At 43.5% G+C, this 25,912-nt stretch overlaps 1 protein-coding gene across 1 annotated transcript in view; it reads right to left on the bottom strand.

Moving 5' to 3' along the window:
- Positions 1–25,912, bottom strand: part of EML6 (EMAP like 6) — a 264,754-nt gene that overhangs the window by 11,344 nt on the left and 227,498 nt on the right. The window contains exons 28-31 of the mRNA XM_063078051.1: positions 6,778–6,856; positions 4,790–4,919; positions 3,263–3,361; positions 2,092–2,265 (exon numbers count right to left, since the gene is read on the bottom strand). Coding sequence (XP_062934121.1) covers positions 2,092–2,265; positions 3,263–3,361; positions 4,790–4,919; positions 6,778–6,856 — 482 coding nt within the window. The remainder of the gene's footprint in view (positions 1–2,091; positions 2,266–3,262; positions 3,362–4,789; positions 4,920–6,777; positions 6,857–25,912) is intronic.

Raw genomic sequence — 25,912 nt, 5'->3', positions numbered from 1 at the left:
CCACTCCCATCAGAAAAAGAATTTTAATGGGTGAATTACAGAAGAAGCAATACGAGTGTCGAGTGTCGAAAGAAGAGATGGAAAGAGGATCAATCTGAGGAGTCATGGAGGAAATGCAAAGTAACAATGAGATGCACATTTTTTCTAAGCCACTATTTGTTTTTTCCTTGTTTTAATCTCACGGATACTTCTAATTGTGGAGACACCTGTCTCTCTCTTTGCATTGGTCTCTAGTCTGCTCAGAGAAAATTATATAGACATATCTAGGACCTGACAACATGTATTTTATGTAATAAGTTCATTTGTAACTCCATTTTATTTTGTTTATTCTTACCTACCTATACATATACTCATACAAGTTCCCCCAAATAATCCTCTAACAAATTAGGAATGAATAATACGGTCTCTAGTGATAACAGAATGTATATAAACCTCCCCAAACACATGTTATTCATCTGTAAGCAGGACTTGAAGTGAGGGAAAAACCACACTGGAGGAATAAGGGAGAAGAGGTGACATATCCAAGGTCAACTTACAAGATGTGGTGGCCTGTGATAGGGTGTTAGATGTTATCACTGGCTCAGAACCCTCCTGTACAGACTGGTGAGACAGTGGGAGAACGTTACCAAAGGGCAGGCTTCCTTTCTCCTTGGGAGCTTGGTTAAAAACCCTGGCTCCCCCAGTCCTCTCTTGGGATGTCAAAAGGGACCCCAGGTGAGCAAAAGCCTGGGGCAGGACCAGAGCAGGTACTGCCTGGAAGGGCAGACAGAGGAAGTGAGGAGAGTGAGCCTGAACTTAAAAACACAAGACTGTGTCTAGGGGCCAGGGTAACAACTTTCTTCCAAGGATCTAGGAATAGCGTTTAGCAGCACAGAAGGCAGGCGTCATGAAGCAAGTGTCACCCCATGAAAGAAAGGGCTTCATAACGAGAGCTTTCCAACAGGGTACTGGCTGCCTTGTGATGTGGTGAGGGCCACGTCCTTGAAAGTATTCATGAAGAGGGAATGAACCTGCATCCCCAAGATACTAATTATGGAACCATCTTAACACAGTATACTGGTAAACAGGAAAATTTTGAGAAAATGTGGTTTCCTAGAAATACTACAGATCCAGCTACCTCCCAATGGAATATGGTGAGTGAAAATCATAGGAACATCTGAGAGCCATCAAGTTCTTTTTCTCATATGGGGCTCAGGAGGGGTTGGAACTTTCCTCCCATGTCCTCATCTCTTTGCAAGTGCCCCCCACCCCCATGGGAAGATGAAGAGATAATGGGACTCTGGAGCCCTGGGTTGGAGAAATGCCACCTCCATACTTGCCTGGACTGGCGTGTCCTAGATACAGGCTGCCTGGCTGCAGACAGACCTCGTTAATGTCCTCACTAATTGGATCTGCTTTTGCCAGAGCAGTACCCGACCTGAGAATATACACGGAAGATTGCACATCTTTAATTATAAGATGACCACGAATTTAGTAGCAGTGTGTGTGTGTGTGTGTGTGTGTGTGTGTGTACGTGTGCACGCGCGCGCGCGTGCTGGGGGAGGACAAGAAAGAAATCCTACCACAGTAAATGTAAACCTTGATTGTAGGATGTGTTCTCATTTCAAAAGTGTTAAAATGTTAAAAAAAAAAATTTTTTTTAAATTTTGCTCTTGAGACTATGGTGGCAAAACATCATCCTAGTTCTTGTAATAAGGTGATCAAGGTGATTCGGCTGTAGCAGGACACGGGGGCCACCAGACAGAACACTGAGGACGAGGAAGTTTGGGAGGAAGGCATTGAAGACAGAAACACGGAGGATGCTGCGTTCTGTCTGAGGAAGAAGGCTGGCCACATCAGGGCACTTTCCCAAAGTGTCCAAAGACCCCTCCTAAGTGGCCCAGGATTCCCTGGCCAGCCTTCTTCTGCTCCTGGGGCCAAGGGAGGCAGTGGCGTGTGACGAGCAGCTTCTCCAGGATCCCAAGAGCCCTGGTTTTGCTCACCCTGCAGCAGTGCCCGTGGTGGGCTTCAAAGTGGAGCATATCTGGGTTCCAGCCCAGCCAATGTCACAGGCAAGCTCCCTGGAGGAACAGAAAGCCCAGCTTGGTGTACCTTCCTGCCATCGCCAGACAGTGATGGTGTGCTCAGGGTCCACTCCCACCGACACCAGGAGCTTTCCAGTTGCGCTGAAGTTGACGTAATTCACCCCCTTGGAGTGGAAGCACCGCAGCATGGAGAGGGTGTGTTTGGTCACGGCGTCCCACACGTGGATCGCAGGTGTCGTGCCTGAGCATGGGGAGGATGAGAAAGAGCTAAGTCTGGGGAACGATGGTGCCAACGCAATGCTCGTGTTCACGTAAAAGCCTTTCAAGACAAGTGTTTAGGGGCATTACAGTTACTGGGCATGAGAGACCTATGGTGTGACCTGGCCAGAGGAGAAAGACAACGGGAAACCTACTTTTAAAGGCAAAGCCCTATAGATGTTTATGTCCAACACACACACTCATGGAGGATTTTATACAAAGGAAACTGGCGAGGTCAATGATTTGTATCTGCACTTTAGCCAGATACAATCAGCAAACATGATACATTGACATGATTTTGCTGTGCAGATTCAAACTACTCACGGATGGAACAGCCTTACCTGGGGTTTCCATAATGTCACCTGCATTGGGTGGGCAATGGCAATGAGGAAGCGTCAAGGGAAAACAATAGCTAAAATGAGTCATGTGTCTCGTAGTGAAGCACTCAACACCAGCATCAGAAAATTCCAAATTAAATTTTAAAATGGACATGAGTTCCATGAGAACAAGCAGGAAGATACTTTTGTGAAAACTGCCCTTGGAATGACAAAGTAAAAACAAACAAACAAACTCTTCACAAATGTGAATCAGTTCACATTTGTTGTTGGCAGTTCCCTAGGGTACGGGAGACCCAGGCACACATACCGCAGTCCACCCTTGCCAGCACAATCACCAGGCTTCAAGACACGGGGTCTTCATCTGACACCTGGGGTCCAAAAAATTAACCTCACAGATCCACAGGGATGGGGGCCATCTATTTATTTGGACTATCAAGCTCTGATCTGACTTTATGGTCCCTCAGAATCGTTTATCACTGGATGTGTTAACTCAGCTGACACAGATATATTCAGGGCTCAAAAAAATCAACAGCAACATCAACAAGAAAGGGTAGACAGCAGTGACCCACCCACTCCCTCTCCCAATAATTGCTAAATCTGTGTTCCTTCTCAGCTGGGAGAGCCTCAGCCAGACCCTCCTACCTATCTGGCTGGTGGCCACCACGTTTCTGTACTTGGGGTGCTGGTTCACTGTGAGGCAGAGGATGTCGTCCGTGTGCTCCAGGTAGAAGCTCTGGCTCCCTAGGAGAGAGATATCATGGGAGGTTGAACACTGGAAACTAAAGACCTTGCAGGGCAACCCCAGAGCTTCACGTGGAGTCTTTGGAAATTGCTTGTACAAGTGAGAGCTTAAAGTCCCCAAATTCTCACTTTCAGAATCATCCTTGGGGCAATGGAAGATCATTGTTAAAAATTTACAGATTCTAAGTTCGGTAGAAGAGCTGGTGTCTGTTATCTCATACATTCAAGCTCACTTCAATCCTTCCCACTGCCCTGCGTGGGTCCAGAGCACAGTTTGAGTACAGAGGCTCCCAGAGTCCAGAATGATGAAGTTCAAGGCCTCCTCCTCCCCATGGCTTCTCAGTGTCTACTTCTAGGTTGGGCAAGGTGTGAGGAGGGAGGGCTGGAGACAACGCTTTCATGAGCACCATGGTACCACTTACTTCCTGGAAAGGGAAGACTGTGAAATAAATACTTAGGGAGTCCCTTTTAATCACCTTTACTTATCAAGTGCCAACCCACTTGGGTGACTGGATGGCACAGTTGATGGGTTTGCTTCTAAAGCCTTGACTTGACATATGTCACAGGAAGTGGAAGAAAGGGCAAGAAATACTTTATAATCTATTTTAGCAAATGGGCTTGCTGACTTCCAAAGTGGCCCCTTTAAGCCCACCCAAATGCCCAAGAACTGAACGGTGAATGACGGCGTTGAAATACAAAGAAATAGCACATTGCTACCAATATGTGGCTAAAAAGCTGAGAAAATGTGTAGAAAATTTTAAGGCCCTACTCCCCCCAAAAGAAACAAATCAATACATACCCAGTATCTAAATCTATGTATGAACAACTACATGAAATTAGGAACATAAAAATTTGAAAAAAAGGTTTGTTCTGAGATATGAAGCAAATAAGGCAAAAGATTAACATTTAAACCTGGTGGTAAAGATATGAACGCCTGTAAATTTCTGAATACGCCTTTTTGTTTGAACTGTTTCTTTTTCATCTGTATTCTTTAATTTGAGTCCTCATGTGGTTAAAGGACACTGGATATTTTTGCTTATTGTTTAATTGTTACCATTCTCATTGTAACTATGGCTAAATAGTCAAAACACACAAAACCTGAAAAGCCTGAGCTGCTAGAAAATTGGTCACTGTTAAGAACTAACATGAACAGTTCCCCTGCGCTTTGTTCTCAGCTACATCTCTAAGCAACTTCTCTACTGTGGCTTCCCGAGGACACGCTGGCCGCAGAGGGACTGACGGAAACATGGACACGTCCCCTCCGGGGCCCACAGATAAGGCTGCACTCAGGCCAGAAGGAAAGAGGGCTTTGCCTCCTGGAGCTGAGGAGTCTGAGCGTTTGCAGGAATGGCTCTAAAGGGAATGCTTGAGCTTTGGGGTGTGTGACGAGCGGGCGAGCGCAGGAGAGGGCCCGAGTGACGCTGTCACCTGTGGAGAGATTCTGCACCACGCCCGCCGCCGCCGCGTGGAAGATGATGTCGGTGCCGTCGTTCAGGTAATGCAGGTTATTGCGACAGTCGAATCCTCTGTAGCCAAACACGTGGTCTAGAGCCAGCTCCTGCAGTCACATGTGGACGAAAGCGACCCTCAGGGGCAGGAATTGGGAGGGACGAGCCCAGACCCGGGAGCGGGAGCGGCGGGCACTGCTCACTGGACATGTTGAGCTCACTGGCACAGGGAGCCCCTGCCACACATCGGACTCCCCCCCATCCCCCCTAGTCAGGCTGGCTTATCTATACGGCCCGTATATCATGAGCTTCTCTCTCCTTATGATTTTGCTTTTTTTAAATCTCTCTCGACTGGAAAGCTCTTCTCTTCCTTCCAGCTCAGCAATTGTCTACCTACTCCTGTCTCCCCCTGCCTGACATCTCCCCAACCCCACCACCTCCCTCCCCCAGGCACGTGTGCTTCCCAGAAACTGTGGACAGAATGTGACTCTGCCCCCAGTCCTGCTGGACAACCGACCCAAGCTGGGTCAATCAGATGGTCTCTTCCAGGAAATTAGAATTGGGGACACTGATAGGCTCAGCTGTTTAACTGAGGAGATGTAAACTCAGGCTCTGGGAAGCACCCATAGTCTACCACATGCAAAGTAATTAAAGAAAACTGCAGAGAAAAAGAATGTATCACACTCGCGAGGCCCTGCTTGGCAGAAGAGAGGCGCCATCTTGGCTAGTGATGGCTTTTCAGTTCCTGGATCCTGTCTTTCCTGAAGCTCAGCTGCATTTCCTGACCTGTGCTGCATTCCATGATAAATCCTTCCCGTAAATACCCCCTGTCCGATGAAATATCTGAAGACAGGTTTTCTGGCCTCGGTGTGTCTACAGACTGGTTGAGGAGGTAGATGAGTGAGAAATAAAGGCACAAGAGAGTGTGACGAGGGCTGGGATGGAGGGGCTGTGGGCTAGGGGAGTGCGGGAGGGTTCGGGGTGAAGAGCATCAGGGAAGATCGCACAGAGAAGGGCTTGGAAGGATCAGGGTGTGGGGAGCCGTGGGGAGGAGCCTTCTGAGCAGAGGAAATGAAAACACAGGGGCTTAAAAGTCCAAGGCAGCTTCAGAGAGCACTAGTGTTTGGTTTGGGGTGGAGAATCATGGGGGATGAGCTTGAAAGGTGGCTCTGGGTAAGGTTCTGAAACATGGACTTGCATCCATTGCCAATGTGGGAAACTCCCGGGTCTTAAAGCCAGTGTAAGGCAAGAAATATTTATATTTTAAAGAGCTTACTCAACGGACAGCAGGGTATGGGTCAGAGAGGGAAGGGACAGTCTGAAGGCAGGTAAAAGGTCTCTCTGCTAAAACAGAAGGTTTACTAGAGCTGATTCTCACGTCTCAACAACTGAGTTCAAATCCTTCTCCGGTTACTGGCTTGGTGATCTGGAGCATGGGACTTAACAACACCCTTAACTTTCCTGAATCACAGCATGCTCATTTATAAAATAAAAACAGTAATAGTACCTACCTTGTATATGTGAGGATTGTATGACGTACTTCACTGGAAGTGTGTATACTACACCTGGCATGTAGTAAGTGCTCAAACAGCTTTACACAGGGTAAAAAAAAAGCACTCTCTCTCCTCTTTCTCTCTTTTCTTTCTTGTCCCTGAAAGGGATGCTGAGGGCCTGAGTGGTACTAGGTAAGGGAAAGAGCCAGGTTTGAAGGACATGGGACATTTTAGAGTTAGTACTAATAGGATCGGGTGGCAGGGCTGAGGGAGGAGGAATGTGACTCAGTGTATGTGATTCTGGTCCCTGGGATGGGAAGAGTGCTTTGTAGAAGAGAGAGGGGACAAGAGAGAGCCAACAGATCCATTTGGGTTCACTGGATGGTATCTGTGGGACATGCGGATGGTGATGCCCATCAGGCAGGTCTCAGAATATCAATATCAGATTAAAAGCAAAATAGTTTAACGCCCTCACCTCAACCAGTTTCTTTTTTTTGGTGATATTGTTCTTCTGGAGTTTCTCAGGCTGGGGAGCTGCTCGGCTAACAGGTGGTCTGGAACAGATGGCCGGAGGAAACAGTGTTGGACAAAAGACTGCAAGGTTACTCGCCTGGCGCTGCCAGCTCAGGCCAGTGCCAGGCTCCTCTTTCCTCCCCCACTTAGGGCCCTTCACCTGGGTTTGTCCTGTCCTGCCCTCCTCCCTTGCCCCCAACCCACTCCAGGAAAAGTAGTACCTGGCATTAATGGTCCCCGTGTAAGGGGGCCTGGATTCATAGGCATTGAGTCAGGTTTCCTCACACAGGATCCCACATAGGACCAGTCCCTCCTCCCCAGGAAGAGCACATGAGCCAGAGGGGATTTAAAACCAAAGAGGAGCCTGTGCACGAGAAGTGAGAGGCCACACTTCCTGAACTCAATGGCCATTTTTCAGACTGGGACATGCCAATGTTGTTCAGAATTAGGCAGTGAAAGATCACAGTATGGTTTGAATGGGACATTCAATCTGGGCTTTGGAACAGACCATAAGGCCCATGTGCAAAGTGCTCAGGTCAGTCTTTCAACACAAAAGGGCAAAGAGGAAACAAGGAGCTAAAAGACAGACAGAACCTGTGCCTCCTACTCTGCCCTTACCTCAGGGTCATGGCCTGTGTTAAGCTTCTACTTCCATATCAAAGGTTGCTTTTCCCTTCTCAGTTTTAAGGATTTCAGCCTCCGAATCTAACTAAGATACTTTATAATGGAAAAGCCCTAATGGACTCTGATATGAGTAGGACAATTCTTGGTGATATAGGAGTTCCCTTAAAACAGATTTCTTTATGTTTAGGGAACCAGTGATGGGTGGAAGGAGACCTGTACCAGCTCCCACTGCAAGTTCCAAATCCATTAGTTATTGCTCTTGGGATATGCAAAGAGAAAGGATTACCTTGATCCCCTTGTAAGCAGCAAACAAAGTCAAGTGAGAAACTTAGTACAGTTTAGAGCAGCATTAGCAACCACCTCATTCATGCACAAGCACTTTCCAAGTGAACAGACATTCCTGTGTGGCACAAACCATGCTTCCCCAGCATGCCAGCAAAGAACTAAAACAGAAATGAAAGAGTGCACCAGTCTACAAATTCAGAAAGCTCATACCCTGGCGTCTCTGGGCAAACTCTGCACTAAAGCGCCTACAGAATAGGAAGAAAAAAGGAAGCCTTGTCAATGCTTCCCGCACACTCTGACTTTACGAATGTGCCGGGGTCTGCTTATTTTAGAGTATACTGGGGAGAAACTTGTCAGAAAAACAATGACATCCTCCTGGATGTCACTGGGAGTTATGCACAATGAATGCTTTGTTTGCAAATCAAGTTCAACTGATAATTTAGCCTAGCAATTCCCATTGTTTCTTGGTAGGTCAGCTTGCCTGCTGGAATGGCTTGTGTTTTGTGCATGTGTGCAGGGGAAAACAAGGTACCTTTATTTTCTCAGAAACTCTTCAATCAAAACACGTTATGTAATCATAAGTGATAATTGGACCAAATGGTATTATAATCACTACCGAAGAATGGGTAGAGAGCACATCTCTGCAAAACGACACCCCCGGCTGACATCATCGCCGCCAAATGGAGCAAAATCGGGAGGCTGGGGGCATGGCAGCCCTCACAATTAGACACTTCCTTCACATTAATTATCGCTTCCCAGGACACCTGCTCTTTCTTCTGTTTTAGTGGGACTTCCAAGTGAAATCCGTGGATTTCTTCTTTCACCTAAGAATGTTTAAGTGTATGACAAAAGCAAGCCAGGGTCTGTGGGGGGAGCAGGAGGACGCTAGAGCTATGGCGGGGCTCATAGGCATGATCTGAGACTAAACACAGGCCTCGTTTTCAGGGTACACACAGGTTGTATAATATGTAATATATTATACAGTGTATACAGAGTATGCATACAAGCACAAACACCGTGTATTTATATATACATGGCATTGTATATATATACACATAGAGGCAATCCGATGCTTTTTTTCACCTTGATTTTCAGTAAACAACTGAAAGGTAAAGCAATCTCTGAATATTTTTCTTATCTCACAAGCAATAAGTTTACAGCTGTATTGCTTCAAAACTGAAGATGAAGGGAGCAAGGGTAAGAAACCTGCATTGTGGCAAATTCAGGCGATTTTAAGTATTGACTCTTGGCGATTGTGGATTCTGCATGAACACTTAGTACTGGCTGTTCATCGAACACCTGTGCTTTTCCAGAGTAGTGTGAATACTTACTTGACAATTCCCTGCCTCCAAAGGAAAGCAAGTTAAAACACAATACAAGTATTTAAGGCTTCTTTCCAAGCATCTATAAACAGTGTCGGTAACATCATACGTGGGAGGAACTGCCAAAAATTTCAAACACAGCCAAACACTGGAGGTTTAGCATTTTTCAGTGGATCTAAATCCTTCCAGATTCAGATTCCATTGGGAAAGTGACTCTGGGGTGGGAAGAGCTGAGGGCATGAGGACAGTCATTCACTCTTCAGTCCAACGAACTCTATAGTTGCTTGTCCCCAGCTGGCGCAGGATGGGAAAGCGAGGCAGACCGTGAGTGCCACTGGGAGTCGGCAGGGAGACTCAGCAAGGTTAAGAGCTTTGAGATGAGGGTGGGGATCTGGGGGGGGAGGCGCAGAGACACAAAGGGGCCTGGTAAGGCAAGTAGGGCTTTGAAGCGCCTCGGGGAAACAGGAGGGAGGCAGCTTCCATTGGGCAAGAGATTTAAGGAGAGAGCCTGGCAAGAGAGCAAACAAATAGGATAATGAGGAGAAAGGGCGACGGACAGGCTTGAGGCCTGGAGAGAGTAGCAGCCCCGCCAAGGAAGAGAGGCTGGCCCCAAGCGTGTGACTCAGTGTTGCTCCATCAGGCAGGCCTGCTCTTGCCCAGCACCTGCGGGTGGAGTTACCACCTCGTGGCACATTCTGAGGGCAGGACCATGGGGAGGCCATCCCTGCTGTGATCCCACTGCCCAGCAGGGGGACTGAAGAGAAAGCTGATCCTCACTTGATGTGTGGAACGTGACCCTAATGCAGGCTCCCACCCCACTCAGGCCCCCGAGTGTGGCCAATGGCCCCATATTTGTCCCTCCTTGTCCCCTCCCCAAGGTGCTAGGTCAGCAGAGCACACAGTGACCTGAGATGCACAGGAGGGGATTTAGGGCCAAGGCTCTTAGGGAAGCTTCTGAAATGAATGAAGCGGTTATAAGAGTCATTTGAAACCCAAGATGAGCACAACTCGAGAACCGAGCCTGTGAGAAATGAGGTTGTTCCAAGTACTTTCTATAGAGAGGACTGTGGCTAAGGAAACTCAGCTCCATTTAGCCAAGAAATGCAAGTTTGAAATCATGGTTTTTAGTAGTGTTTTTAGTGGTGTTAGTCAGACAATATTCGAAGTGTCCTTGGAGGAAACAGCTTTCTTCAGATTCCAAAATGTGCCATATAATGCTGCATGTTTTTTCAAATGTCTTGAGAAACCAAGCAACCAACCCCTGATGCTCATTTTAGCTGGGAACCAGTACATGATGTGAAACTGTTCAGCACTGTCCTTCAGCAACATCACTCCATGGATGGGTTTCAGGGATTCAATGAACCCCTGCTACTCCTACAAAATTATGCTTGCAAGGGTGCATTTTTCTGGGGAAAGGAGGCATGTTTTAATCAGATTTTCAAAGATGTAAGAGAGATTAACAACCACTGCTCTAGGATCAGTCCAGGTTTAGGGAAAGTCTCCAAAGCCATAGAGCCTATTATCAAAACAAAAAGAACTGGATTCTCTGAAGTGTTTTCCTATATCTTCCAGAACCATCTACAGAGCTGCACAATGGCAAAGTAGAGTTGTGGGAAAAAGGTCAGGCACTAGAACTGTGGGATGCCCTGAAAGAATCCCACCACCTTGAAAATGCTCAACTGGAGCATATAGCACAACCTTGTTTCTATTTTTTATTTTATTTTTTTAGATAGAAATATAGTTCCAGACTTGGCCATTTTAGGTGAATATAAAGTTATTTGGGTGAAAGACTGAGGACATAAAGTATGGACTGGAGGGAACTAAGAGTAAAGGTGGATGGAGTATTGAAGAGGCTACTACAATAATGCAAGAGAGGAATGAACAGTGGTTGTGGAGAAAGACACAAGTGAATATTTAAAGAAATATTGGTGAAATAGGCTTCACCGTGCTTTGTAATTGGTTGGCTTTATGGGATGAAACAGGAAAAGCAATCCAAGTGGGATATCAGTTTTCTGGCTTGGGTTCCACTGACTGAGACAGGAGGAAAAGAAAGATTCATGAGGACAGATGATGAGTTCAGTTTTGGCATGTCAAATTTTGGACACCTGTGAGACGGCTATATTGTATGAGCTGGAAGTTCAGCTGGGAGATGGAAGTCAGAGAAATGACCCTGGCAATCATCAGCCAGTGGATGGGATATATGAGATTAATAGAGAGGGGGTGGAAGGAGAGGCAGAGATGGGACACTGAGAAGAGAGAGAGAGGTAGGAGAGCCACTAGAGACTGCTTCAGAAAGGTGAGTGAGAGATGAACGTCTACAACTGCACCATCCAATATGGTGGCCACCGCCACATGTGGCTACTGAGCACTTGAATTGTGGCTAGTCCAGACTAACATGTACTGTAACTATAAAATACACAACTTATAGAAGACCTAGTAAAAGTTTTTTAAAAATGTAAAATAACTCATAATTTTTATATTGATTACACATTGAAGTAATTTGCATATATTGGGTTAAATAAAATATATTATTAAAATTAATTTTGTCAACTCTTTGACCTTTTTTAATGTGGCAACTAGAAAAATCACAAGTGTGGCTTGCATTATATTTCTCTTGGACAATGCTACTCTAGAAGAAACAAATTCTCCTTTCAGCAAAATAGAGGAGAGTCAATTAGATTAGGGAATAAGAAAATCCCCATGTCAGCCGAATGGCAGGCACAGAAGAGAGAGGGGATGGGATGGAGCGTAAAGGAGAGACTTTGTGAAGGCTGGATGAGAAGGAGGGGGAAGGGAGAGGGAGAGGGCAGGAATGTGTCAAGTGTATAAGATCAGTCAAAGATCTTTTTTTTCCCAAAGAGATTTCGGTGGGGATAGGAAAGACTGGAATGTGTTTCTTGGCTGAGGACGTGTATCCAGCCACAGGGAGTGGCACGGGCAACACAGAAGGGGAGAGACATGATGAGGAGCATGAATGAGTGGCCAGAGGCTGGGGTCCAAGTACCAGCTGAGGGACCAGTCTTGAATAGGAGGAGGGGCTTGCTCGCTTCCTCTAAGAGGGGAAGGAAGGAGGTGATTAGTTTATGTGGCTGGAGGATGGGAAGCAAGACAGAGGAGAGAGAAAGAAGTACGAAGATAGAATTCATGCCCAGTGGCTTCTGTTTCCTCAGTGAAGGAGGGTAGGGTAGAAAAGAAAAGCCATCTGCTGGCGGGGCGGCGGGTGGGGGGAGCCAGGAGGTTGAGGCAGTGGCAAAACTTTGGCTGATGGCTGAGAGGGTGGCAGAGGGAACCAACCAAAGACAGGAATGAAAATGAACCAGCAGCGTAGGAAGTGTAAGCGTAGTGGGCCACTCGGCGTCTTTGTGTAGTGGTGGCAATCTGCACCGATGTGTGATTTGCTAGTGAGAAGAGCGGAGAGGTGGGTTGTAGGAGAAATACAGGAGTGAAGGGCCGAGAGGGCTGCGAGAGTGGCGTTTAGGCAGGCAAAAACATGAGGCCAGGAGGGGGCTCATGAACTTGAGAAAAAAGGGGAGGTGTCTAGGCACTGGACGTCTTAATGAGGGTGAAGATCAGGTGTACTGGGAATGAGCAACCTAGAGAAGAGAAGTTAAGTCGCTGGGGGACAGAGGAGTTCTGGGAGATGACAAACCCATGGATGGCAGGAGCTGGGGTCGGCCAGTTGACCCTTAGCCAAACTGCTCGGAGACAGGAAGTGGGTAAATATCAGGAAGAGGGAGAGGTAGAAGATGGCACAGCATGATGTAAACTTCAATGAAGCGGGATGGAGCTGGTTGAAGAGCACGTCCATATACTTTAAACACACCCACAAGTGCATCCTGATTCTCCACACCTTACAGCTCACGAACATCATTTCAGGGGCCCAAACTGCGCACCCCAACAATCACTTCTGCAAATACCTCCTCGGTTACCACCTCCCAACCATGCAACAGTAGAAAGGAGAAGGGTAAATGCCCGGGTAGCATCCATTCCCTCCAAATGGAGTACCTGTGAGATGTTCAGAGACTTGATTAAAATAATCAGACCCAACTCCACCACAGCCTTCCTAAGAGACACTCCCTTTTGACAGAAAAGTGCTTCCCTACTTTTAGTGCATTCTTTTATCTCCACAAGTGAGTAGGTTTGCTTCAACTGATTACTCGGTAGGAATGTGATTTCCTAGGTGTATTAATCTTTTTTAAAAAGTCATTTTCTAGCACTTTATCTCTGGATTCTTATGCCCTGGCAAACTCTTTGTGATAAAAAGCTAACAAACTATCACATAATAAATGGTTGGTTTAATTCCTAAAATTATCAGTTATATAGAAATCATTGCTTTGCTTCAAACCAATACAGAAAATCAAGGGATTTAAATAAGGAAAATCATTTATGAAAGTAGCACTAAATTCACTCTCAAAAAAATCACTAAGTATTCAGCTTTTGGTAGAGTTACCCAGCTAAACAATAGGTCTTTGAAATAATTTCAGCGTTTCAGGGTTTAATAGATTTTGTAATTTCAGTTCCTTCCACCCACCTTCACGAAGAACAGAAATCCTGCTATGTTCTACCTGCTCAGAGCAGCTCTGACTGCAGACCTCCTGCAGAATTATGAGGTAGACTGAAGGTGGAGAACTTAGCCCAGAGAGACTCTGGAGTAAGTAGCAGGGGCATTCCTACACCCTCCATCGTCCTCCACAGTGGAGAGTTGGGCTTAGCTTATACGTAACGTATAAGAGACTGCATCTCTTCTAACTCTTAAGATCCTCACTCCCATGTTTATTGCAGCTCTGTTTACAATAGCCAAGATATGGAACCAACCTAAATGTCCATTAATAGATGACTGGATAAGGAAACTGTGGTATATATACAACATGGAACACTACTTTGCCATAAAAAAGAATGAAATACTCCCATTTGCGACAAAACGGATGAACCTGGAGAAACTTATGTTGAGTGAAACAAGCAAAGCACAGAGGAATAAATACCTCGTGTGCTCACTCATATGTGGGAGCTAAGAGAGAAAGGAAGGCAGGAAAGAAAGACCACAGTAGTGTGGTGGTATTAGAGAGGGAGGGAACATTCCTAGGGCTACAAATTGGGGTTGAGGGGAGAAGGGGAAGGGGAGGGAGGTTGGAGGATAATTGGAAGGGAACAAAGGGTACAAAAGTAATTTCTGGTAATGGGCATGCCCCCAGTATGAATCTGGGCCCACATCATGGGCAAGACGGGGGACAATAAGCTTTGCATCTCATGAATATTCGTGATAAATAAATAAGAAAGAAAGAAGGAAGGAAGGAAGGAAGGAAGGAAAGAAAGAAAGAAAGAAAGAAAGAAAGAAAGAAAGAAAGAAAGAAAGAAAGAAAGAAAGAAAGAAAGAAAGAAAGAAAGAAGGAAAGAAAGAATGATCCTCACAAGTGGGATGGAAATATAGAATTAGAGGTTCCTCCCCATTTACTGGACCAAGCTTCAAGATAGGATTTAGCAGTTTTGACAGACCTCAGTACGGTAAATTCAGCAGCACTTGCTTAGGAAGATCGTCGAATCTTAGCAACGCTCACAATATAAGCTCACAAAGCAGCTACTAATCAACAATGACAAAGGGCCTCTGTCAGGCCTGCAGAGCTGAGGAAAGCTCTAGGACAGCAGGCTGTTTACTTGCCTCTGACATCACCAGGAGGGGAGCACTGTCCTGCTTCAGGCAAGCTTGAACTTCCCACAGATTTACTGATTAAATAAAGCATTTTTTAAAAAATTGGGGGCAGGTTCTCCCAGCAGATTTCTGTCTCCAAACATAGTATAAAAGATTAGAAGAAAAACTGGGATTACCTATATACGGTGGTTTGTTTTAACTTGAGAAAATCTGTCCAAATCTTTTCCATTTTTTCCCCATACTTTGTCACTTATGAGCATATCTTTTGTTTCACTGCAAATCTGCTAACAAAGAAGCTTTGCATGAAAAATAGGTAATGATGGCTACAATAACAAAGAATTTTATTTTCAGTTCCTTTTGCCTGGGGTTATTTAAATAGATTTAAACCAAATAAACATTTCAATTCCTAATAGACTGAAGCTATGAAGATTAAAAAAATCATTTAACCAAGAGCAGTCCCATGGCCCATTGGGGTTTGCTTGGATTCTACATGGGTCACACCAGTTCCCACAAAGAGAAGACCACCTGTAGATGCTAAAAAAAACAAAAGTGAGAGTGGTCACTGACAAAAAGTGAACTTGCAGAGCATTTTGAGGGCAGATTAATTTCTTTAAATATTATGAGAAGTAAATTCATCCATTCACCTACTCATTCAAGAAATAACATGTTACGGGCTGGCCCGTGGCTCACTTGGGAGAGTGTGGTGCTGATAACACCAAGGCCATGGGTTCAGATCCCTATATAGGGATGGCTGGTTAGCTCACTGGGTGAGTGTGGTGCTGACAACACCAAGTCAAAGGTTAAGATCCCCTTACCGGTCATCTTTATTAAAAAAAGAAAGAAAGAAAGAAAGAAATACATGTTACTATGTACCATGTGCAAGGCACCATGTTAGGCACATGGTGGTACCATGGTAGACACAGTAGCAAACCTTGGGGAATTGATAGTCTTATAAACACAGCTCACAATCTGGTGGAACTTTATGTATCTTGATGCTGTGGACTCATATATTAAGGTATCAAAGATTTAAAAAGGCTACTAAATTGGGGCTGAAACAAAAAACTGCAATGAAAAACCCCATGGTGTGTTGTTTTCTTTATAAGACTTTCTTTTTGCTTAAGTTCATAAACCTATTCAAATTGACTCAGAAATGATGTGAGATAGTAATAAAAGATAAATTTTAAGGCCTTATTCATTTACCCGGAAGCACAGTTTTAAAAAAAACTTGGAAAACTCTAATGCTAGAGTGAAATTTTGAGGTCACTTGGTGCTAGCACCTGTCAGCTTGTAGATGAGGGTACTGGTTGAGTATCCTTTATATGAAATGCTTCAGATCAGAAGCTTTTTGGATTTTGGATCTTTTTGTGTGTGCATATTTTGGAATTCAGATTGAGCATCCCAAATCTGAAAATCCAAAATTCAAAATGCCCCCAAATCCAAAACTTTTTGAGCACTGACATGACGCTCAAATGAAACACTCATTGGAGCATATAGGATTTTGGATTTTTGGATTTGGGATGATCAACCAGTATATATGCTGCAAATATTCCAAAACCTTAAAAAAAATGTGAAGTCTGAAACACTTCTGGCCCCAAGTGTCTCAGATAGGGATATTCAACCTGTATTTGCATGTACATAATGAGATATCTTAGAAATGAAATTCATTTACGGTTCATATACATATGATAAACATAGCCTGAAAGTAATTTTATATAATATTTTCAATAATTTTGTGCATGAAACAAAGTTTTGACTGAGATCTGTCAGCTGAGGTCGGATGTAGAATTTTCCACTTCTGACGTCATGTTGGTATTCAAAAAGTTTCAGATTTTGGAGCCTTTCAAAGTTTAGATTTTCAAATTCGGGATGCTCAACCTGTACCACCATTTATAAAAGGCTTAGAATCTGCTTCTAATTTAGGTTTCATAAAAGTTCCTCGGTTTCCTAAGGAACATATGTGGTAGACTGACAGTAAATATATACTAGAAGGACCTTCCTTCTTTCTAATCCTCTGCTAGGAATAATTCTGGCACTGCCACTCTGTGTCTGCTCATGTTGGGCAGCAGAGGCTGATGGACAGTAAAGTGGCTTTTGTGGCAGAAGGCAGTCTGTGAACAAAAACGGTTCCTTTCCCCTCTCCTCACCATGGAGGATTGGGAGAGATAGGAAGACATGGATCACTGTTGGGGGTGCTGATTTGCCACAGGTCAACACTTAGGGGGTATTGAAAGATGATGTGACACTGACAGCTAGGATAAGTGTAATGTGGACAAGTATTTCAAGGGACCACTGGTGCCTGGAAATGAATCCCTGTCCTTGGGGACTGTTGGAAGCACCACTGATCCATCCACATGGAAGAAAACTTACAGCAGGTGTGACTGAGTTGCCCAATCCCCTAGATCCCTTCTAAACACGGTCACATGTTCCCTGCCAGATAAAGGGGACAATCACCGTCAACCCCTGGCAGAAAGGGCCACCCCACTTCAGGCCATTGTTTGGAATTGCCTAAAGGCAGAGGCCAGATAGACGCCACCACCTTGGGACTGAAGGATGGCCAGGGGTGCCAGTTACTTAGCAGCAGGAATTTCCAAGCTGGATTACAGATTCCTAAAACAAGGTGTCAACAAGATCTCAGACTTGATATCTAGTCCACGGGAATCGGTGACTGGAAATGAACCTAAATCTTGTTAAAGAGTTTATTTATTCATTCCACAAATATTTACTGAGTGCCAGTATGTTCTCGATTTTAGAGATAAAGCAGTGAATAAAACAAATTTTGCTTTCACAGAGTTGACATCCTAGTCAGGGAGAAGGGATTTATGAGAAACCCCAAATCTGGCAAACAGGGCCTATGACTGTTCTTACAGCAATTCTTACAATTCTTAAGAATTCTTAAATTCTTACAGCAGTTCCCAGGCCTCCGACCAACAGGAGTGGCATAATAAATAAAGAAGTGAAACCCTCAGAAAGAGCATTCACCTCAATGCCAATCTCAAACCTGGCAAGAGAAAACAAAGACAAAGATCTTCTCAGAGAACACACCAGGTGCAGCCAGAGGATAACTGAGGAGCCCATCCCACTGTGCTGGACAAATCCTCAGACAGCCCGAAGCCTGGGCCTGCTGAGGCGTGATTCTGTTGAAGCCAAAGTCAGTTTCTCTCATCTCATGGTAGACATGTCAAAGTGTGTTAGGATTTTTTTTTTGTAGTAGTTACTTATACCTCCTGAGCTGGTACGCATGTATTCAGACACTCCTAAATATTTCGATGTGTGTTTTGGGAGGAGATAGAAGGTAGGAAGGTCTAAAATAAAACCTCAGGAAAATTGCAAAGGAAGCTTTTGGTACTTGGGAAAATCCTCATAAGCATGGCTATATGTTTCATTGGGACACTCTGGGGACTTTGGAAGCCACAACAGTTACTGAGGAAATGCTGTTAGCCTCGCTTTATGTAACCATATCTACAGCTTTTCATATACTCTAAAACGGAAAAAAAAAAACCTTTACAATCTCTAACTCTTGTATTGCTACCTTCCGATCATAAACATCACTCACAGCATTGTCCCACTGCGAGGACTAAGCAGAGTGTGTTGGAAGCGGGATGAACACTAACTTAGAAAACAAATTAAAAGTGATGTTCAGAGGACAGAGATTTTAAAACATGATTTTATAATTTTATTATGAACCCCCTCTCTGGAAAACAAATAGTATTTAATAGTATTTAACATAAAGCTTGATTGAAAAAGTGTACAAAAGCACTTTTTCTTGAAATTTTTTAGTAGATAAGATGGTTATATACATGTTACCTACCCAGGTAAAACAGCTGAATATATGGAATAAATATGTCTAATAAATTGGTGACTAAAACTATAAATATCATGATTGCTACAGTTATCCATAATTCATAAGTAAACTACATCAAACTAGTGCTAAGACAATACAATTTAAATAGTAAAAACTAACTTTTTGACTTCAGACTTTTTTTTTAAGGGAGAGATGACCTTTTCAGCCTGCAATAAGTGGGGGAGGCTGGCAACAATCCCAAGGCCTTTCTGAGGGAGGAAGAAATATGCTTTAAGTCAGTTTGAGATTTTGCTTTGTGGCCACAAGTTATACAGCTTCCAAGGGGAGAGGGGTTGAACCTCTCCTTTTAGTAACAGGTGGAAAATGCTATAATTAAAATAATGTTATGAAGATGGTGTAGAAACAGAAAGTGCTAAGTCCACCATTCTTTCATCCGTCCCTGGGTAGATGGCCAAAAGCTGCGTGCCTCAGCGCTTATTAATGAAGGACCTTGAAAAAGTACAGGCTGATTCAGGTGCATTAAGAAAACAATCCCTGAGTTAACTATTGCGTCCACTTAGAAAAATAAAGTGAATATTTATATGCCAATTTCCATAAAAATTGTTCAGTTTGTATTTATTCTGTAACTTGTCATCATAAAGTTAGGTTTCTGTCTGAATGTCAGTTCCAACTGAAATTACCATCCCCCATGCAGATAGTTAATTTAAGCAATTAAGGGACACATATCAAACAGTAGACATTTAAAAATAAATTATTAGCCATAGCCCCACCAGGTATAACTAGGAAGACTAATGCCTGGCCAGCTCATTCGGATTTCCCTAAAAGACCACATCCCACACGTGGAGATATTATTACACACTATCTATCGATTACTGAGAAGAAAGTGACTTAGTAGTTCAACTACACAGATATCATGCAGTTACCACAGAGTGCGAAATTGGTGCTGTGTGATAAATGGATCCATACAAAAATGTGGATATTGGCACTAAACATTTCTAGAGTTGTAAGTTTCTAATTTCTGATTTTTTCTAAATGTGAAAATAAGAACTGCTGGAGATGGGGAAAGTAACAATCCTCAATGTACTAATGTCTTTAATAAGTTGATTCTTGTGGCACTCCAAGGCAGTGATGTAAACACTACTGCTCACCAAAATGGTTCCACTTAAATTGGGTAAATTTTTAAAGGTCTCTAATGATTCTTGACATTGATTTGTTTGTATCTTATTGGCATCCTTAACTGATTCTTAAAAAGTTATACAGATTCAATACCAGGTAATAAATACCTGTATATATAAGGGTACTCCAAAAAGTTCATGGAAAGATTCATATTATCTTTGAATTCTATTTTTCCATGAACTTTTTGAAGTGCCTTCATATGCAAAGGTATTCAAAATGAGAATAATTACTGTTCAACATTAAAATAGCTTAAGGTTCTTCTCTGTGATAATAACACTAGTTCCCATTAGAAAAAAAGAAATTAAAGGAGAATGGGCTAGACGTCTTCCGTGTGCCCCTCCGTATCTGCTCCCCACCCTCTCCTCCTGCTCTGTGCCCACAAGCTGGCCTCCCCGTACTTCACGGAGGGGCTCTCTCGCCCGTCAGCTTCTGACTCGATTCAGCTGAAGGGAGGCACTGGCAGATCTGAGGGTGAGAGGAGAATGCAGCGGGGACATTTATTCCCTCCATGCCTCCCTGCTGGGACTAAGGCTGGTAAGCTTCAACCTCTGCCTCAGGTCTCAGCTCCTGCGACGTGGCTTCTTTTATAGCTCTGTTCTCCACCTGTGGCAATAGCTCCCATTCCCTGCTCTTCCGCCCCAGGGGTGGTGATGACTTCCAGCTGTTGCTTTCTCCAAGGTGTTTCCCCTCCCTGGGTATTTCTCTTAACCTTGCCCACACTTTCGTAAACAGTCCCTTCATTAAGGTCTCCTCAGTTACCTCCTTTCCAGAGTGCTCTGTCTTTCCTGGGACAACTGACACAGAGAGTTTAGGCCAAACTTGAAAGATTTAGCTTAGTCCTTTCACTGTCTACCAGTTCAATGAAATTCTATAAGACACTAGATGTCCTATATTTTTGCATTCTTTGAAGCCAAATTTAAGGAGCTCGAGCCAAGAATCACAACCAGAAAAGAAAGAAAAACATTTTTTTTTCTAAGTTTTGGAAACACCATACAATATAACCTTTAGAAATTAAAATTTACAATATATAACATGGTACATCAAAGATAACTGAAAAAAGCCCTACTAAAACAAGGCAAAAAAAAGTTAAATTAAAAATATCAACATAGCCTCATGACCTTTAAAAAAAGAGTAATTTTTTTTCTATTTTGGGTATATAATAATTTAAGCAACCTCTAGTAGTCACGGGGGAACAAGCTAATGTGTACGCATAGAGCCCAGATGCCATTCTTGGGACAGGAAAACCAAAGACAAAAAACCGCTTGTCAAAAAACAAGGACAATTTCAGAGGAGCATGGTGGTACTATATAAAAAAGACACATATATCAACCCAAAGGGAGATCTGCTAAGGACCAAATAGTGACAATTTAAATATGAAACAATGACAGCAAACCATTAAAATTAGTTGAAACTAAAAGAGGTTATAATATTACCTTGAGACAAATAATATAAATTATACCTTAAAAGAGGAATATCAATAATAAACTGGTGCTCAGTTTATCCCAAAAAATGAAGGTAGAGTGACAAGTGATTTAACTGACTTTTAAAAAAATTAAATACTAATGAGCTTAATTGATATACCTTCCTCTTGAGAATTCAAGTAGTTATCTGTTTGAGATGTAAAAATATATATTTCCTCTTGATACTACAAAATGCCAAATCCTAGGCCAGAAGATTAAATGATAAAGATGGAATTTAGACTGACCTGAAATGTGGGCCCCCTGGGAGATGTCTCTAAAAGTGACCTTCCCCTCCCTGAGTCTGACAGCTGTGTATACTGGTCCTCTGCATCTGGGGGGTAGCCAAACCCTGAGCCACAGTCTCCCAGAGAGTCAGGGAGCAGTCACAGGAAGCAGAAAGGATGTAAATGTTCCCGTGAGAATGACAAGACACAGGGGCGTCATTTACATCCCAGTAGGAATATGGGAGATTTGGGAAATTGTACCTCTAAGAGAATATTGCATTACATCCTACTTTATGTTTTCACTTCCATATGTGTATCTTTTGTTATAACAAACAAAACCTTTATGTCCTGACTGCTGGCATCATCCCACACCATCACTGTCCAGTTGTGCAAAACACAGACATGGCAGAAATCCTTGATTGTCTTGTCCAGCTGAGGATAACATGGGAACGGACAAGTGACTACTGCATATTGTGTCTCATTCTCCTCCTTCAAAGTGACAGTTTTAAAAAATTACCCTCATTCTGTCCTCTTATCACCACGGTCTATTTGGCATGTCAAGGTGGATAACGTTATCACTAGCCACAGGACCATGAGCAGCTTTATCTGGGCCTGGGTGAGAAGACTTCACAATACGTGGAGATCCTGGATGTGGGGCTGGATGCAGTAACTGGCTGAGATTTGGAACCATCTCTCTCTGGGGAGATGGTGACTGCATTTTCAATCATATAAAGGAGAGTTAAAATGGGAGCATTTTAAGAGTGCACACACAGCAAGAAAAGGGTGGAGTATAGTAGACATTTGCTGTTTTGGGTTCATCCGGAAATCAATCACTGTAGTTTTGATTACAGCCCTGGAGTTTTGGTTCTGGTGGAGGTGATTACTTTGCTAATTTATGGGTGGCATGTCACTATTTACTTAGGAATAATCAATCAAAGACTCTTTTCCCTAGGCCATATCGATTGGTTCAAGGGTAATTATGTGACCCACCAGAGCCAACAGCACACCGTAAGACATTTGTGGGGACTTATCAGTCAGAGGCATTCTTTCCTGTGGGTTTTATACCACAGGGACTGTAAGGTCTAGGCACTGCTGTTGTTTTGCTACTTGAACTGCAGTAACCCAGGGGAAGCAGGATGGAGACGTGGAGAGACAACACTATCCCGGCAGCAAGATTTGAGTTCTCATATCAAGTGACACCTGAAGCTGTCTTGGCTCTGCGGTTTTAGGTGTGTGAGCCAAAGAGTTTCCTTTTGCTTAGGCCAGTTTGGGTTAAGTGACCCTCTCTACATTATAAATCCAAAAACAATATATAAACCAGGTATGACTATGGTAATGTGGTGAAAGGAACTTTAATTTTACAGACAACTTTAGTAATTTGGTACTGAGCAAACATTAGGGATTTTGTCACCTGATGAGTGGGAGAGGAACTGTTTTTACTAAAGTCAGAACACAGGATTTTGGTACCATCCCTTGTGTTGTGATCACGGTAAGTCTTTTGTACCTTAAATTGCTCTGAAAAACTATGCTCTTCCCATTCCTTTCTTTTTTTGAAGGGAACTTCCTGACATTTTAATTATCGATTAAACAATGATTTGAAGTTTGCAGATGGACAGAACAGCTATTACATTACGACAAAACACTGGAGAGTAGGAGGTGAGGCCAAAAGTTGAGAGCAAAGGGCGGGTCAGGGTAAAGTTGGGAACTTGAGAGGCCAGAGTGATCTGGGTGAGCTGCGGATGAGGGAGAGCAGCGTGGAGCAGCCCTGAGTGTCAGATAAAGTCTTCTGAAAGCATGGATTCCCAGAACTAGAAAAGACTTCCTGACTTCCCTCAGCAACCCACCACATATATGGCAGCTGAGCAGCAAGATTACCCAAGGGGTCACCCAGGGTTGGGAACCTGCTAGACAAGCCTGTGCCAAGGAGGCAAGGCATCCCAGCGTGCTGGAGCAGAGTTCAAGTGGGTGACTAGGATATTCCTCAAACACCTTACAGGGACTATGTATGAGGGTACTTCAGAAAGTTCATGGAGAAATGGAATTAAAAGATAATACAAATCTTTTCCTGAACTTTTTGAAGACCCCTTGTATTTGGTAGGTACAGCCCAGCATTCTTGTAACGGCACTTAGAAATTTTTCTCAGCTTTCCCACATCCTGAAAGATTGGAACTGAAGGTCACATGACTTCTGACAAATACGAACTCATGATGTGTTAGAAACTGTACAAGGAAACACAATCCAAAGTCTCACAGTTATTTTAAAATCAAATAAGCACATCTAATTAGAAGCAATTCACGACTATCTTAAAATTTAGGAATTAGGAATTCAGTTGCTTAAAAAATGATAATGCATAATGTGCAGCTGCCTTCAAGGCATTTTTTAAATATGACAGATGCTGCACTCCTCTTATGGTTTCTAATTGCTTTTAGAAAGTGGAAAGGCATTTAAACCAGAGATAGAACTGCCTGAAACATTGCCAAGAGACGAAATGGGCCCCCGCACGGAAGGGCTGTGCCAAGCTCACATCTCTTTCGCTCCTTGAGTACTTGTCTCCTATTAATCTTATTGGTGCATGTCCTAGCTCAGGTGTTTGGAAAAAGCACCCAGGTATATACAGGTATCTGCAGGTGTACACAAAGAGAACGGTGAAGGGACGGTCAAGGAGGGCCCTGCCTCTCAAATCAGCAGGGCTTGAAGTAGTCAAAGGGTGCAGTGTCAGGAGCGTTTGGTCGACAGTCCTGAGAGTTCCCCGGGAGAAGCTGGGCACTGCTTGGCTTCCTGCTCCTGATGTCTGAGGTACCCAGCATTTTTCTGTCTCTGCCCTTCTCTCATTTGTGGGATGCTGGAGTCCACGGAGGCTGTTTTGTACCCCAGCTGAGGACTCAGGTGTGCTGCCTGATTTATTGTTGAGAGTCCTCCTTCCCCACCTCCAAGGGGTGCCCCACATCCCAGGGAATTTCTCATAAATTCCCTGAATGCCCCGCTTTGCCTAGCATGTCTCTCTTCTGTGGTTTGGAAGCTGCTGACAGTCCCATCTCTGAGGTTCAGGCTCCCCTGAAATTACTGACCAGGGCTGTTGGAGGCTGCTTGTTCTTGCTTCTGTCCATGGAGGCTGCTATGTCAAAGACATTGTTTACTGCTCCTTACTAGCTTGCCCCTTCTTGTCTGGTCCCAGCACACCGTGCACCAGGCACTGGGCTCTCTGGTCACAGCCCTTTCCGGGAACTGATGTTGGCAAGGCTTTTAAGGAAGTTGCTCTCTATAGAAAAGGCTTGAATTCCTTCAAATCCTATACTTAAAATTGTTTTCTTCACTATACCCTGGTGTGAATTATTTTTTAAAATGCCAGTTAAGTAGTGAAATGCCCACCCCTATATCTCCTAAGTACTATGACTTTTTGGGTGGGGGCAGGGGGAATGTTAAAAAAAAAGTCAATACAGTGTATGCTAATGTATGACAAGTTTTCAATCTGATGTAATGAAGAAGGTGAGGTAGTTTCAGAAGTCTGAATTTTAAAATGGAAAATTCTTCTTAAGGCCTTCTCTACCCTCATCCCTCCCACCTTTTACTAAATTGGGCAGTATGGGATTTTTAAAGATCCACACAAAGAGCTGACGATACAAGGAGAGGTTTAGCTGAGCCTTGGTTTAGGTCTGAAACCAGCAGTAGTGTTTGGAAATTAGGACTTTGGTTAGATGACTATATTTTAGTGACCAGTCTAAATCTCAGCATGATGCACCACTGGGTAGTAGAAATCCGCCAGAAACAACCTTGGAATAATAGCCAAATCAAGGCTGAACATTTTTTTTTTCAAAAGAATGTTTAATTTAGGCCAAATTTTTTTTAGAGTGGATTATTTATGTGGGAGACCTACTCATGCACTTATTTGCATATGAGCTTTTTCCCCTTAATTCTTACAATTAGGTTCTTTAAAAGTATTTTATCATTGCAGCCTCTTTAAAACCATGCTGCAAACAAAATAAACCATATTTTGTAGACCATTGTGGGAAAATCTCTAGAATTTTTTTTATGTTTGTGGCAATTGGCTGGTACAGGGATCTGAGTCCTTGACCTTGTAGAGTTTTTAATCAAAAGAGAACTCTGAACCTTCATGGTAATATCTAACAAAGTCACTAGGGAAAAATTAGGGCTTTTGGCATCAGATTCAATCTTCTTGCCAGTAGCACACCCACCATTTACCAAGCTTGTTTTAACATCTGGCACTGAACTGAAGCAGGAGGGGGAAGTTACATTTTGCTTCTTTGTATCTAAACCCCCACCTAATAGTAACAGGTGATCAGATTTATTAAATAGTTATTATTAGGCAGAATGCCACACCAAATGTAAACAACTTGAATCTCATAAATCATACATTGTTGGGACCAGTGTCATTGTAAACATCGAGCTCACCTCACTGTGAAGAGCCCACAGGGAATTCTTAAAACACCTCTGAGATCCATGAAATTCTCTTTAGATATTAAGAGTCTTTAATATTTATCTTCTCTTTGGATGAATATAGTAAAGTAAGTAACTGTAGTAATTATGAGCTTTTCTTTT

The sequence above is a fragment of the Cynocephalus volans genome, chromosome 14 (assembly GCF_027409185.1).
Source record: "Cynocephalus volans isolate mCynVol1 chromosome 14, mCynVol1.pri, whole genome shotgun sequence".
Taxonomy (NCBI): Eukaryota; Metazoa; Chordata; class Mammalia; order Dermoptera; family Cynocephalidae; genus Cynocephalus; species Cynocephalus volans.
Note: the sequence above shows the minus strand (reverse complement) of the source record. Positions and strands in the feature narration are given on the sequence as shown.